General features: G+C 39.8%; 2 protein-coding genes across 2 annotated transcripts in view; both read right to left on the bottom strand.

Annotated features, from left to right (window-relative positions):
• The window catches only part of LOC135161538 (ubiquitin-like protein 3), a 171,371-nt gene extending 159,615 nt beyond the window's left edge, over nt 1-11,756 (bottom strand). Inside the window, exon 1 of the mRNA XM_064119216.1 lies at nt 11,660-11,756. Within this exon, the coding sequence (XP_063975286.1) occupies nt 11,660-11,716 (57 nt within the window). The 5' untranslated portion in view covers nt 11,717-11,756. The remainder of the gene's footprint in view (nt 1-11,659) is intronic.
• On the bottom strand, nt 4,600-11,668 carry LOC135161498 (uncharacterized). Its single transcript, XM_064119118.1, has 2 exons — nt 9,424-11,668; nt 4,600-9,354 (listed from the first exon to the last, which is right to left on the bottom strand). Exons 1-2 carry the CDS (start codon nt 10,844-10,846, stop codon nt 5,165-5,167), a joined length of 5,613 nt encoding a protein of 1,870 aa, XP_063975188.1. The 5' UTR covers nt 10,847-11,668; the 3' UTR covers nt 4,600-5,164.
• Nucleotides 11,757-13,591: the final 1,835 nt, after the last annotated feature.

The raw sequence follows: 13,591 nt of genomic DNA, 5'->3' as shown, positions 1-13,591 counted from the left end.
AGCTACCACGCGCCATGAATATTTAAAAAAAGCTTCAAGCATTGACGCTACGATCTTTTCCCTCCCCCTGCTTTTACATCATTTGAATACATTTTCACACCTCTTGATTCAACTTTCGCATCTTAAAATTCTGTTACTGTTCCTCATCATAGGAGTGAGGGATGAAAAAAATGAAATGTTGATGGGGGTTGATGCAAATATCTTCAATTGAGAGCTTGAAATATTTCCGGTTCCCGTCAATGCTGTTTCATAATCAATAGTTCTCAGTAGTAGGGGGGGGGGATAAAATGGTCCACTCAATTTTTTTTTAATATAACTTTCTACACCAGAGTCATGGACGTTCCACTATTACATTTATTTAATTCGTTAAGAAGAGAAACCAAAAGTTGAGCGGTTCCCTCTACCCAACAATTCTTCGCATATATATCAATATTTTCCATTCGATTTTTAGATCTAATGGTGACCTGTGATAACTCGTAAATTTATGGTTTCTCAAAATTGTTTAAAGTGTCGAAATCTGTACATAAGATTTATTTATGCTGTCGATGTAATACTAATTTCTTCTTACGTTCCTCCAAAAACCTTCTTACGTTTCTAATTAACTTGTTAACTTAAATATTCTTCTTTTAAATATTGACAAATTATTTCAATATGCTCTATTTAATCTATTTCACTTGCGAATTTGTTCATTGGCCTAGGAGAAGTCCAGGCAGACCTCTTTAGTCAAATTAACGATTTGTTTATTGGTATTTCCTAATCCGGCCAGTGTCATAAAATATTGTAAAAATCTTGAAATTCTGCTCCGCATCAGTAGCCCGGGTCATTTATAATTCCAATCCGATGTAGCGATGCTCCAAGATGGCAGTGGTTTTCTCTAATACGATTGACAGTGACAATTGCTCTTCTTGACAATTTACATTGCTCCTACCAGGGACAAGAGTTTGTCTAAAATATAATTCAAAGGATATGGCGCCTTTTTTCTTAAGATTCGTGAAGCTTGTGCCAGAATAATATTTGTTATACTCGAAATGTTGTCTGTTATAAAATGATTTCGGTAATCTGTGTGGGGAATGGAGAATTCATCCGATGAATCGTCTACAGGATTCACCACTAAATTTCCTTCAATCCCACAGTGTGAAGACATCCTCAGGTATTTTATCAAAGTTTCATTAGAGGAATTGTTTGCTAGCTTCCAGTACTCTTCTTTTATGTTGGTACTAATAAGAGTTTGATTTAACAGTCAGTCGGGGGAATGGAGGGACTGTCAAGCACTGAGAGAGTCTGACATGATGTCATCCTCTCATCCCGAATTTGATTGATTATGTTAATGGCTAGCAGTAATGCAATACATTCTGTATTATAGATAGAGGTGACGGTGTCTAGTCTAGTGATTGAGCCAATATTTAATCGACGCCAGCATAATTGTTAATTAAGTTTTTGCTGCCATCAGGGTGGGTAACATCGATCTGAGTAAGATTTAATAAGTTCCTGTTTAACAAATGAGTTGGGATTGGTATTTTTTTGCGCCATGTGGCGTATCTTGTTATTTAAATCTCTGAGGAGTACGTAAACATCGAATGAATGGGTAAATATGTGATAGTTTTGCGCAGAAAATAATTCTTCTTGGAAAGCTACAATTTCTCCCACTCATTTGATAATTATTTGTCCCCTCACTCTCTGGGGAATTAATACTTTCTATTAATTTTATTGTGATTTACTCGTCCATTTTCCCTGAAATTCAAGTGAATTTATGTTTTATTTTATGGAGCAGATTTTCAATTTTATGGTCAGACGTCAACACTTTTATTCGAGACGCTTTCGATGCTGAGCTTTTCAATGTTTTACAATGTTCCATATTCTTGCACTAGTAAAATGACGCATCATCTTTGCCTTACTTTTTCTTTGTTCTTATTCCTTTTTTATTGGTTTGAATCTCCAACTCTTCACGAAGAACATCAGTCGCTTGTCTAATTATACTCTTTAATTACGTAATTCGTTATTTTTAGTGCATAATGAGAGAAATTTTTGTCTCTATAAGAGATTCGTGGATTGATTTCCTTTCCAATGGTTGACAAACTAATGTGAATGTTCAACAGCATTCAAACTTTGAAATTTCCTTAACCTTTCAATTTGCCCATCCCTTTCACTTTTGAATACATCGATTGAAATATTCCATCTTGCGACAGAAAAATTTCGATTAGGAAACACTGGAGGGCCGTCCCAATCCCTCTTCTTAATACAATTACCTACAATTTTTTACTTTAATATTACTTTGGTAGGTATTGGCAAATATTGACAACCGAGCCAGGATTGGTTGACTCTAAACTGCCAAGTCTGGCGTTTCCTAGCATGGGTCTGGCTTCAACCGATGGCCCTGCAAATCTAGGGCCAACGTTATTCAAATAGGTCAACCTCAAGCCCGCTAGTGAGCCTAGTTCATAGCCTGATTCAAGCTTGAAAGTGTAGTGTGACTCTGGCTTCAGCTAATGGTCATACCAATGGAGTCATAAAACTATGGAAAATTCATCGGAGTCGATTATTTTTTTTTATTTAAAAAATTAAGAATTGTCTTATGTTAATGGTTGATTAATTTCAAGTTGGTTAGTTGAAGAGACATCACCTCCACGACTTAAGGTATGCAATACGAAGTCTTTTCATATTATGTTGAAGTGTTTGATAGCCGATGTTGATTTTCGGGGATTTCCCCGGGTACAAAATTCAACTCTTCAAATTAAAAACTCTTTCTAAGTTTTATTTTCTCATTTAAGCAAGGATAGTTTATAGCCACATTCCCCGGGATTTCCTTGGTTGTAAAATCAAGGGAAATGTCCACAGTTCTTCCTTAGTTTTTATAACATTTGGATATTTCCAAAATACATCTGCTGACCGGAAGAGATCACAAAAAGAAAAAAGGAAATATTTCAGGGGGGGGGATTATATTACCCTCTCCAGGGCAACTGAGTCTAACTTTTTAGCCTCTTTAGTCTCTTGTAGATATTCATTGATCTAGCAAATCTAGAAAGAGGCTTTGTCCGATTGTTAATTCCTACTTGAGCATTTACTTTTTACGCACGTTGCAAGATAAAATTTTGTGGATACACATGCGGTATAGATTTTCTGAGTCATGTCATTATTAAACTCGCCTGCGGCTCGGTTTCTAAACCTCGCACTCGTTCGAAAATCGTTACGGTCCTTTTTGCGTATACGAGGAAAAATATTCAATAAAAATTACGTATCTTTGCCGTAATTCCAGAGTGAAATGTGGTTAATGAAAATTTTACGGAATTTTTTCGAAGCGTACCATAATTTTTATTGAATATTTCGCTTCGTGTAACGTACTATTTATTAATGAAGAATATTCCGGGCGCGGTAATTTTTAAGCCATTAATTTTTTTTAACGACTGAAGGCTTCTTATTTACCAGAAGTTATGATATATATCTGGTATATGGAAAAATAGAGGGGCGTAATAAGGCGAAACGGATGACGCGCTTTGTTGTTGTTTTTTTAAGAAAAACAATTGTTTTTTGTGGATCCACTGGATGTGTCCACAGCCTCCTCTTGCTTCCACCAAATAGTGAACTTGAATCGATGTTCGTTCAGAAGAATATTATTCTGTTTCTGAATATTCAACATCTCTAATTTTGAAACAATTTGATGGATTTTTTTTCGAAAAAGTTCCAGATGTTACCAAATAATGTTCATTGCTCTCGATTTTTTGCAGACAATCCAAACATTCCTTTAAATTCTCAGGAGATGTGACATTTTTATTAAATATTTTGAAATAATACAGCTTTTCTTTGGGTTCTTGAAAGAAATATTGATTTTCATACAATTTAAGACATTATCTTAAAAATTTCTAAAAAATGCGCTTTATGGTCAAATCATATCAGTCATCTTCTGAAAATTACTCACCTTATTTGATTCCGAGATATTGAAGGGGATTCAAGAATATTATTTTTGTCACTACTGCTACATTCAGTCCCTGTCGAAATAGTATATTTCGATACGTGTATCCGAATTATACTTTTTGTTAGTGATATTACGTAACATCATTCGTTGGTTTACAAATTTTGATTTTTCGTTTACAAGTAAACGAAAAGGCATTTTCCACACGGGCTGAACGTAGCAGCAGTGATAAAAAGTCACTTTTCGACACGGGCTGAATGTAGCCGCAGTGACAAAAAATGCCTTTTCGTTTACTTGAAGAAGAAAAGTCAAAAGCTGTAAACGAAAAGACTTTTCATTTACTAGTAAACGAAAAATGGTACAGTTCGCCGCTCGCTAAACGTCACATCACTAACAAAAAGTATAGTTCGTGTCATGTGATTGACAGCCAACTTCACACTGGTTACCACCCCGTCGCACTCGTATCGAAATATACTATTTGAACATGATGAAGATTTCTAGAAAATGCTTATAGAATGCTCCAATTCGTAAAAGATTCAGAAGTTGATTTCAGCAACTAACTTAATTATAATTATAATAAAATTTTACTATTCAATTAAAAGAACTCAAATTAATTAAATTTGAAAAGTTTATTTTTGCTTTTTTCCAGCAAATTTCATAGCATTTTCAAAATAAAGAAAAGTTTTTATATCTGCTTCGATTTATTGTTAGCCATTTCGGAAAATTAATTACCTTAAAATACCACAAATACCATCAAAATGAATGAATTAATTGTATGAAAATAATTCTTGTCTCTCTAAAAAATATTCCCTTACGACTATCCACAAAAATTTTTTTTTCATTCTGTTAGAGTTTTGATGTTGATAACCGGGTAGGGTGGATTGGAAGCGGAAGTGGAGAGATGATCTTCCAACTTGGGATAGTGACGAAAAACACGTTGATTTTGCCTTACGGCGAACCAATATAATTTAACCAAAAAATATACACTATTTACACTTGATAGTTCTCCAATAATTATTATGATGATAATAGCACAATGTTCAATGATAATTAACCAAAAACTGATAGTATTAAAGATGATTCAATCCGATAAAAGCCACGATACAAAAACCTGATAATATCCGATATTTGCGTTGTGATTCTGATGATGGATGAACACGAAGTGAGGTATGTGGTCAGAGTGACCCCTCATGGCACCCGAGCCCACTCCCGAATTATTCCGATGGTGTCCGATCGACCCAATGCCCTGGATCAGCCTTAATTTTGTACATTCCGCCCGCCTTCATCGTCGGATGATGATGAATGATCCTCTTGTTGGTCTTCCTCCTCGGTGCTGATTGGTAGCGGAACCACCTTGTTGATGTGTCTGGTGTAGGTATTTGCACCTCCTGCCCCAGTGGTGATATCTACCACCCTTGTGAGATTGTCATCACTTGGATGAACCCTTGATACTCGTCCTAGAGGCCACTTTGTTGGTGGATACCTCTCGTCAATGATGAGAACTAGTGTTCCGACCTTGATGTCATCCGTTGATCTTTTCCATTTGTAGATAGTTTGATAATGATGCATACACTCCCTTGACCACCTGTCCCAGAATTGTTGAGCGATCCTTGCGATCATTTTCCACCTTGTGAGACCTTCCATTTTCTGATTGATGAGTGATGGCTCTGGAACTGCGTTGATGGGTTCCCCAATGATGAAGTGTCCAGGTGTGAGGGCTCTGCAGTCATCAGGATCGTCTGATAGAGCGCAGAGAGGCCTCGAGTTAAGTTGCGCCTCGATTTGGATGATGAGTGTATTGAGTTCCTCGTACGTGAGTACCAAATTCCCTGTGAGCCTTTTTAGATGAAATTTCACAGATTTCACCGCAGCTTCCCATTTCCCACCCATGTGGGGTGATTGCGGTGGGATGAAGATCCATTTTGTGCCGTTTGATGCCAGTTCGTTGATGATGTGATGAATTTCCTTCCTTGATTCGTCTAAAAGCTTGCCCAGCTCATTGTTTGCTCCCATGAATGTCTTAGCATTATCACTGCTAAGTGTAGCACAGATACCTCTCCTTCCAGTAAATCGTTTGTAGGTCTCGATGAATGCCTGTGATGTTAAATCTGTGAGTAGTTCAAGGTGAATTGCTGATGTGGCAAGACACACAAAAACTGCAATGTACCCATGATATTGTCGAGCTCCTGATCCTCTCCATCTGCTGATTTTGATAGGACCTGCGTAGTCCACCCCTGCGTGATTGAATGGCCGTGCTGATGTGATTCTTCTTGGAGGCAGCTGTCCCATAAGCTGCTGTCCCCTGATGGCTCGATGTCGTGCGCAGATGACGCACTTGCGAATATGCGATTTTACAGGATGACGACCCCCGATGATCCAATATTTGTGTCTGATGTGTGCCAACGTCGCCTGTACTCCTCCATGAAGAGTTTTCCGATGAGCCTCCTCGATGACCAGTGATGTAAGCCTTGATTGTCTTGGTAGTATTGATGGGTTCCTGGCTTCTGGCTGAAGATTTGATCGTTTCAGCCGCCCGCCTAGGCGAATGGTCTGATTCTCATCCAGATAAGGAATCAACCGTGCCATTGGATGATTATTTGCGATGTCTTGTCCATTGATGAGGCGATTGATGACTTGTCCAAAACTCTCCTGTTGTGTATAGTTGATCCAAAAGATTCTGGTCTCCTCCAGTTCTTCTGGCAAGAGATCTAATTCTCTTGGGACTGGCTCCCCTCTCATGTTGTTGATGACTCTCAGGACTCTCGCCGAGATCCTGAGCAACCTGTCGAGTGTAGAGTACCTCTCCAAGAAATCTTGAGGTCTCTCCAGATTTAGTGCCACCGGATGTGCAGAGACTGGCCTTTCCTCCAGTGCTGCTTCTGCCGTAGATTCGATTGATGTTGATGATGATGATGGCCAGTTTTCCATTGATAATTTCAGCCATGATGGACCATTCCACCACAGCTGATGATTTACAAGTTGCTCTGGTGATAATCCCCGTGATGCACAGTCTGCTGGGTTCTCGACTCCCCTGATATGTTTCCATTCAGCTGCTGGTAATGAGTTCTGGATTTTGATCACTCGATTCTGAACAAAATCCTTCCACCTTGATGGGTGTCCATTGATCCATGTGAGCGCCACCGTGGAGTCAGACCAAAGAAAGAGTTGTAGATTCTCTTTCTCCAGCATCTTCCTGATGTAGATTACCAGATTGGTTAAGATGACAGCAGCTGTCAATTCCAAGCGAGGAATTGTCATTTTCTTAAGTGGTGCGACCTTGGTTTTTGCACTCACCAAGATGACTGATGGCTCAGATTGATGATTGTCCACTCTGATGTATACTGCGGCACCCATTGCCTGATTCGATGCGTCAGCAAACCCATGAAGTTGGATGTTCCTTGAAGTCGATGATGTTTGAAGCCACCGTGGGATTGATATCTGATCCAGATTTGAGAATTCTTCCCTGAATTCTTTCCAACGTTTGATGTGACTCAAGGGCAGTGGATCATCCCAACCAATTTTGAGAAGCCACAGCTCTTGGATGAAGATTTTAGCCCTGATGATGACCGGTCCGATGAGTCCCAGAGGATCGTAAATCTGGGCGATCTCTGAGAGGATTGTCCTTTTGTTGATTTTTTCCGTTGATGGCTTCCTTGATTTATAGATGAAGCTGTCTGAATGAGGGTTCCAGCACAGTCCCAAAACTTTGACCGTTTTGTCCTCGAATTCTACCGCCGATGTTAATTTTGTTGATAATTGAAGATCCTGTAGGATTCCTTGATGATTCGAGATCCATTTTTGCAGTGGCATGCCGCCCGCCATGCAAATATTGATGAGTTGATTGATGAGTTCCTTGAGCTGTTCCTCAGAATCAGCTCCCCCATAGATGTCATCGACATATCTCCCTTTGGATAGAGAGACAGCCGCCAGTGGATATTGATGTCCCTCATCCTCCACGAGTTGTTGAAGAACTCGTAGAGCCAACCATGGTGCACACGTTTGGCCATACGTCACCGTTGTCAATTGGTATGTGATGATTTTCCCCTCCTCATCCTTCCATAGGATTCTTTGAAGATCCCAGTCTTCTTGATGAACCTTGATTTGACGGAACATCTTCACGATGTCCGTTCCGACGATTAACCGAAAAGTTCTCAACCAGATGAGAACGTCTGAGCCTTCCGTTTGCAGTTTTCCTCCTGCATGAAGTATGTCATTGAGTGACACTCCTGATGTTGTCTTGCTGGAACCGTTGAAGACCACCCTGAGTTTTGTGGTGATGCTGTCTTCCCTTAAGACACCGTGATGAGGCAGATAGTAGCTCACTGATGGTTCTGATTCCTCTGAGACACGTCTCATGTGTCCCAGATCCTCATATTCCCTGATGAAGTCCTTGTAGAGTTTCCCATACTCTTGATTTGATTCCAGTTTCTTCGCCGTTCGGTTTAACAATTGTAGAGCATGTCTCCTAGACTCTCCCAATGCTGATAGTGATGTTTTGAGTGGGAGGCGTACTACGTACCGTCCCTCACTGTCTCTTGAATGTGTGTTCCTGAAGTGTAATTCACACTCCTGATCGTCTTGATTGAGAATAATTTCCTTAGCTGATGAAAGTTCCTCCTGGACCCAGAATTTCTTAAGAAGATCCAACAGCTGCTCAGTCGGAGACTCTCGTACTGCAGTTAGAGAAGACTTCGGCTTGCAGTCTGTACAGCAGACCGTCCCAGAAACTATCCAGCCAAAGATGGTTTGTTGCGCAACAAGTTGATTATCCGGAGATTTGATAACCTCATGCCCAATGATTTGACCATAATGATCAGCCCCGATGATGATGTCGATAGGACCAGGTTTAAGATAGTTGTTATCCGCCAATTGAAGATGTTGAAGATGATTTGCCTCTTCCTTTGCACAGTGAATTGATGGTAATGTTGATGTGAGCTTGGCCAAGATGTGGGCAGTGATTTCGATCTGATGTTGATCGTTGAACCGAGATTGAAGTTTGACCTTTACTGCTCCACGAGTCAACCCTGACTCCAGGCCTCCTATTCCAAAGACCCTGAGATGTGATGATGATCGACGAAGACGAAGAAGTTGTACCATTTGATCAGTGATGAATGTGACCTCTGATCCCTGATCAATCAGAAGCCTGACCGTATGATGAGAACCTGTTGATGTTGATGCAAGTGCTTTAGCTGTTGCCAACAGCACAACCCGTTGACTCGCTGAATTCGATGATGATTGATGTGTGACCTTGATGTCAGAGGACGACCCTGATGTCTCTGATTTCGCCAATGATGTTGCTGATATTTGAAGATGACCAATTGAGCTCTCAATTGATCCCGATGCCTTTGATGTTGATTCACTCCCCTGTGAGATCTCTGAAGAGTTGAGAGAGTCGTAAATTCTCTCTGTCTCCGTTGAACTCGGTGATGATGATGTTGATGATGAACCTAGGGATGGAGACAACCAGATGAGGGGCGTATCATTTGCCAAAATAAGTAATAAAAATGATACTTAACCTCTCGATCCGGATGCTCCGTGATCTCCCTGGTTTTCCTCGATTGATGAAGCTGATGGTCGACTCTTCTGTCTTTCCAATTCCTGTCGATGTTCGAAGGACCCGTCATGAATCAATGTGTGATGAGGGCCCTTGCATTTCTGGCAATGACGTGTGTCTTTGCAGAGATCCGCCCGATGAGGACCAAAGCAATTATAACACAATTTGCTGTTGGTGATGAATTCCCTGCGTTCCAGTGGAGTCTTAGCCATGAACTTGTCACACTTGAACCCTAGCCAGTGTGAACCGTCACAGTGTCGACAAGAAGGCCCTGATGATGATTTGTCGGTGTTTGATGAGTTCCCTGATGCTTGATAGGTGTAGACTGATGATTTCCCCATGGCCTTCTGCGAGATAGAGTTCTTAGCCGAGATGTTGACCTTGGATGTCCTCACCGGATCTTCCCTCTCTACGTTCTCCAAGGCTCGAGCTCTGGCCTCCAAAAACTCGAGGAAATCCTTGAGAGGACGGGGATTCCTTTCCGATCCCAGATGTACTTCCCAAGCCTTCTTGGTGTCCAGATCGATGACCCTTCTGATTATTCTTGATACAATCATGTCCCAGTGTTCCACCGGAGCACCAAGAGTTTTCAATGCATCCAGAGCTTGATTAACCTGATGAACCAAGTTTGATAAGCCTTTCGCTGATTTCTCATTGATTGGCTTGAGATCCAAGATGTGATCGATGTGAGCCGAGATGATTAGCCTTGGATTGTCGTAATGACTCTTGAGTTTTTTCCAGGCGATCTCGAAATTCTCTGCTGAGACCTGTAGATTCGAGATCATATTGTAAGGTTCCCCTTTGAGTGCGTTCTGGAGTCTGATCATCTTCTGAACAGCTCCCACCTTTGCTCTGGATTTGACGATGGAAGTGAAGACATCTTCGAACGTCTTCCACTCCTCAAACTTCCCATCGAAGACCTTGATATCCAATTTGGATAGATAATCCTTGTCGCTTTCCTCTTGCTCGACCTTGATCTTCCTGATCTGAGCTTGTAAAGATGCGATTGCCCCTATCGCTAGCTCATAAATCTCCATGACCTCCCCGTAGGTGTCGAGCGTGAGGTAATCCGATTTAGCCATGTGTGATGGGTATGCCTTGATAATGTTCACATGGTTGGATCGGAACTCCCCATAGTGTGTCTCGATGATTCTCTCCCTCCCCTTCAGCCGTTCCGGTGTGACCATATCCACCGTGTACCCTTGGATAGTGGTGAGAGTATCCCTTAGACGATCCTTTAATTGGAATTGTAGGGTTAAGAGCAGCTCAAATTGTGTCTGCTCCATATCCGCTCCATGATCTGATTGATGGACTGAAGGGGTTGGCGTCTTTCCCCCATTGCTCTCCTGATCATCCTCACTCTGACTACGCTCCACGTCAGACATGATAATCCCGAATTAATTTGGAATTAACTAACTTCGTTGATAGGGAGCCCCTGTGTTTACCTCCCGATGATCCTAACCACCTTGTGATGAGGGAAAACCCTGTTGATGAGAACCGTGTGATATTCGTGTTTACGAGATGAAAACTGTCCAGTTGGTCGAAACTCGAGCTCACGTCGAAATCAAAACAACATTCCTCTTTTGCGATTGCCTTCCCTCACTCCCGATCGATGACGTCACCACGTCTCCGAGTCCCAATGTTAATGTTTAAATTAAACTCCACTTCACTTAAACACTTCCAGATCCGGCTCGAAGGACCAATTTGTTAGAGTTTTGATGTTGATAACCGGGTAGGGTGGATTGGAAGCGGAAGTGGAGAGATGATCTTCCAACTTGGGATAGTGACGAAAAACACGTTGATTTTGCCTTACGGCGAACCAATATAATTTAACCAAAAAATATACACTATTTACACTTGATAGTTCTCCAATAATTATTATGATGATAATAGCACAATGTTCAATGATAATTAACCAAAAACTGATAGTATTAAAGATGATTCAATCCGATAAAAGCCACGATACAAAAACCTGATAATATCCGATATTTTCGTTGTGATTCTGATGATGGATGAACACGAAGTGAGGTATGTGGTCAGAGTGACCCCTCATGGCACCCGAGCCCACTCCCGAATTATTCCGATGGTGTCCGATCGACCCAATGCCCTGGATCAGCCTTAATTTTGTACACATTCATTTTTTTCCTCCATGTGCGTACTCTGAACCCTATATGCTAGATAAGAGTTACGGTGCTTACTTTATGGTGTCCGCAAGTTGTAATAATATCTCTCTCATACCCATTGCACTCTACCATCCGGTTATAACCTACTCCCCACCTTAATGACGTAGTCGATATCATAACTGACCTGAAACAGGATACAAAAAAGTGATTATTATCATATGCTTTGTTTATTGGAATTTTATATCTAAATCTGTACTAAAAAGCGAGAGTATATACATATAATGAGTAGTTTTCGTTTTTAGCGTTTTACAGCCTTCTAGAGAAGTCCCCTGAGTTTTAAGATTAAAGATTACTCATTTTCAACTATATGACTTTTATAATAATAATTTGTGTAAAAGGTTGTAGTATTTTTATCGCTAGTTTTAGAGCTAACAAACAGAAATGTAAAAAATTCCCTTCCGGGCCAAATTTTGCCCCGAAAATATTGTTTAAACAAATTGCAGTTGCGGTTTTGGAATTTTTCCTGGATATCTCTGTAAAAATCATTCGCCGCAAGAAAATAAATTGATATAAAAATATTTGTTATAAAATGCCACATAAAAACGTTTTGGTAGGTGACGGAACAGTTGAATTAGGGTGAACCGGAATATTTGAGTGAATTGTAGGTGATTTTGTAAATTAAAACACACGGAGATCATTTAACACATAACGAATATTAATTTATTCGACACGTGGGCGGACGCAATGCGGATTTTTACAATATTTACAAATGATGAATTATTGATTTTACTGTTGATTTAAGAGATGATGATTTAATTGGTTTTCTAACGTGATTAGAACATTCTGGAGTGTTCTATCATTGCACGTTGAAACACGTTGTTTAATTAAGGGGGGAGGGGGTGATGGTGAAAAGAATTCGACTGGTAACCGTTGACCGATGGGTCACCATCGTTGTCGTAGTTTTCCAACGATTGGTGAACTGAATTCCAAACGGACTTAACTATATTCTAGACAAGTTTTTCACAGTTTTCTTATTTTCATGATAATTTTGAAAATACAAGTGTGCAAAGGCTTGCGCTCAACTTTGTGCTTTTCTACTTGTGGTCCCCTTGTATATCTTTTGGAATGGGAGGGGAGAGGAAGCGTGTGTACATTTAATAGTAATAAAAATTACAATAATAATAACGAAGATAGTAGTATATTATACGATGAAAATTGTTGTAAAAATGTGTACTGTTCAAATAACCGTACTCAATAATAATAATACTATAGACTTTTACAAATAATTTTTCTATCATTGCAATTGATTTCGTGTCTGCAATTATTTACAGCCAATTTTTACATCATGGAGTGCCAAATGAGCGGTTCGCCTATACTGGCCAACACACAAGTTGGAGGAAGTGCCGTATGCGCTTGCACGTCTTAGTATCTCCGATTCCATTGTTACAATAAAAAAAATGTTCAGACCTTTTTCGTTCATAATTTTATGAGGAAGAATTGTGTATTCATATTTTTATCTCTATTGTCAATATTTATCGAGATATGGAATAAAAACGATAAAACGGGTGATTCCAATTGTTTAAACAATACTTCCGGCCTGAATTTGGGGGGTAATTTTTCATTTCTCCCTTCCTTAACATTAAAATAATCAATAGAAACAGAAAAACCTTTTATCCGACTTTTTTGACTCAAATTACCCGCGACGCCTATACGGAGGGGACAGTCACACATAAAAATTCCTAAAAATTCTGTAAATTTTGTAACACATTTTGTAATCAATGAGTTGTGGCTTGGTGAAATTTACTAAACAGCAATATCAAATTTGAAGGTCTATCCTTTTTCATTTGACGTTAAATGAAAAATTGATAGAAATCTTTTAAAGATTTCTGTGTTTGTCAGTTTATTTAATTGGGCCTTCCTTCATTTTTTACGGTCCCACACAGCATTTTTTCGGTAACTCACTGTGATTAGTTAACAATGAGTTCCGAATGTAGCCGATAATCGCCG

The sequence above is a fragment of the Diachasmimorpha longicaudata genome, chromosome 1 (assembly GCF_034640455.1).
Source record: "Diachasmimorpha longicaudata isolate KC_UGA_2023 chromosome 1, iyDiaLong2, whole genome shotgun sequence".
Classification (NCBI taxonomy): domain Eukaryota; kingdom Metazoa; phylum Arthropoda; class Insecta; order Hymenoptera; family Braconidae; genus Diachasmimorpha; species Diachasmimorpha longicaudata.
The sequence above is the reverse complement of the archived record's forward strand: the minus strand, read 5'-3'. Positions and strand labels throughout refer to the sequence as shown.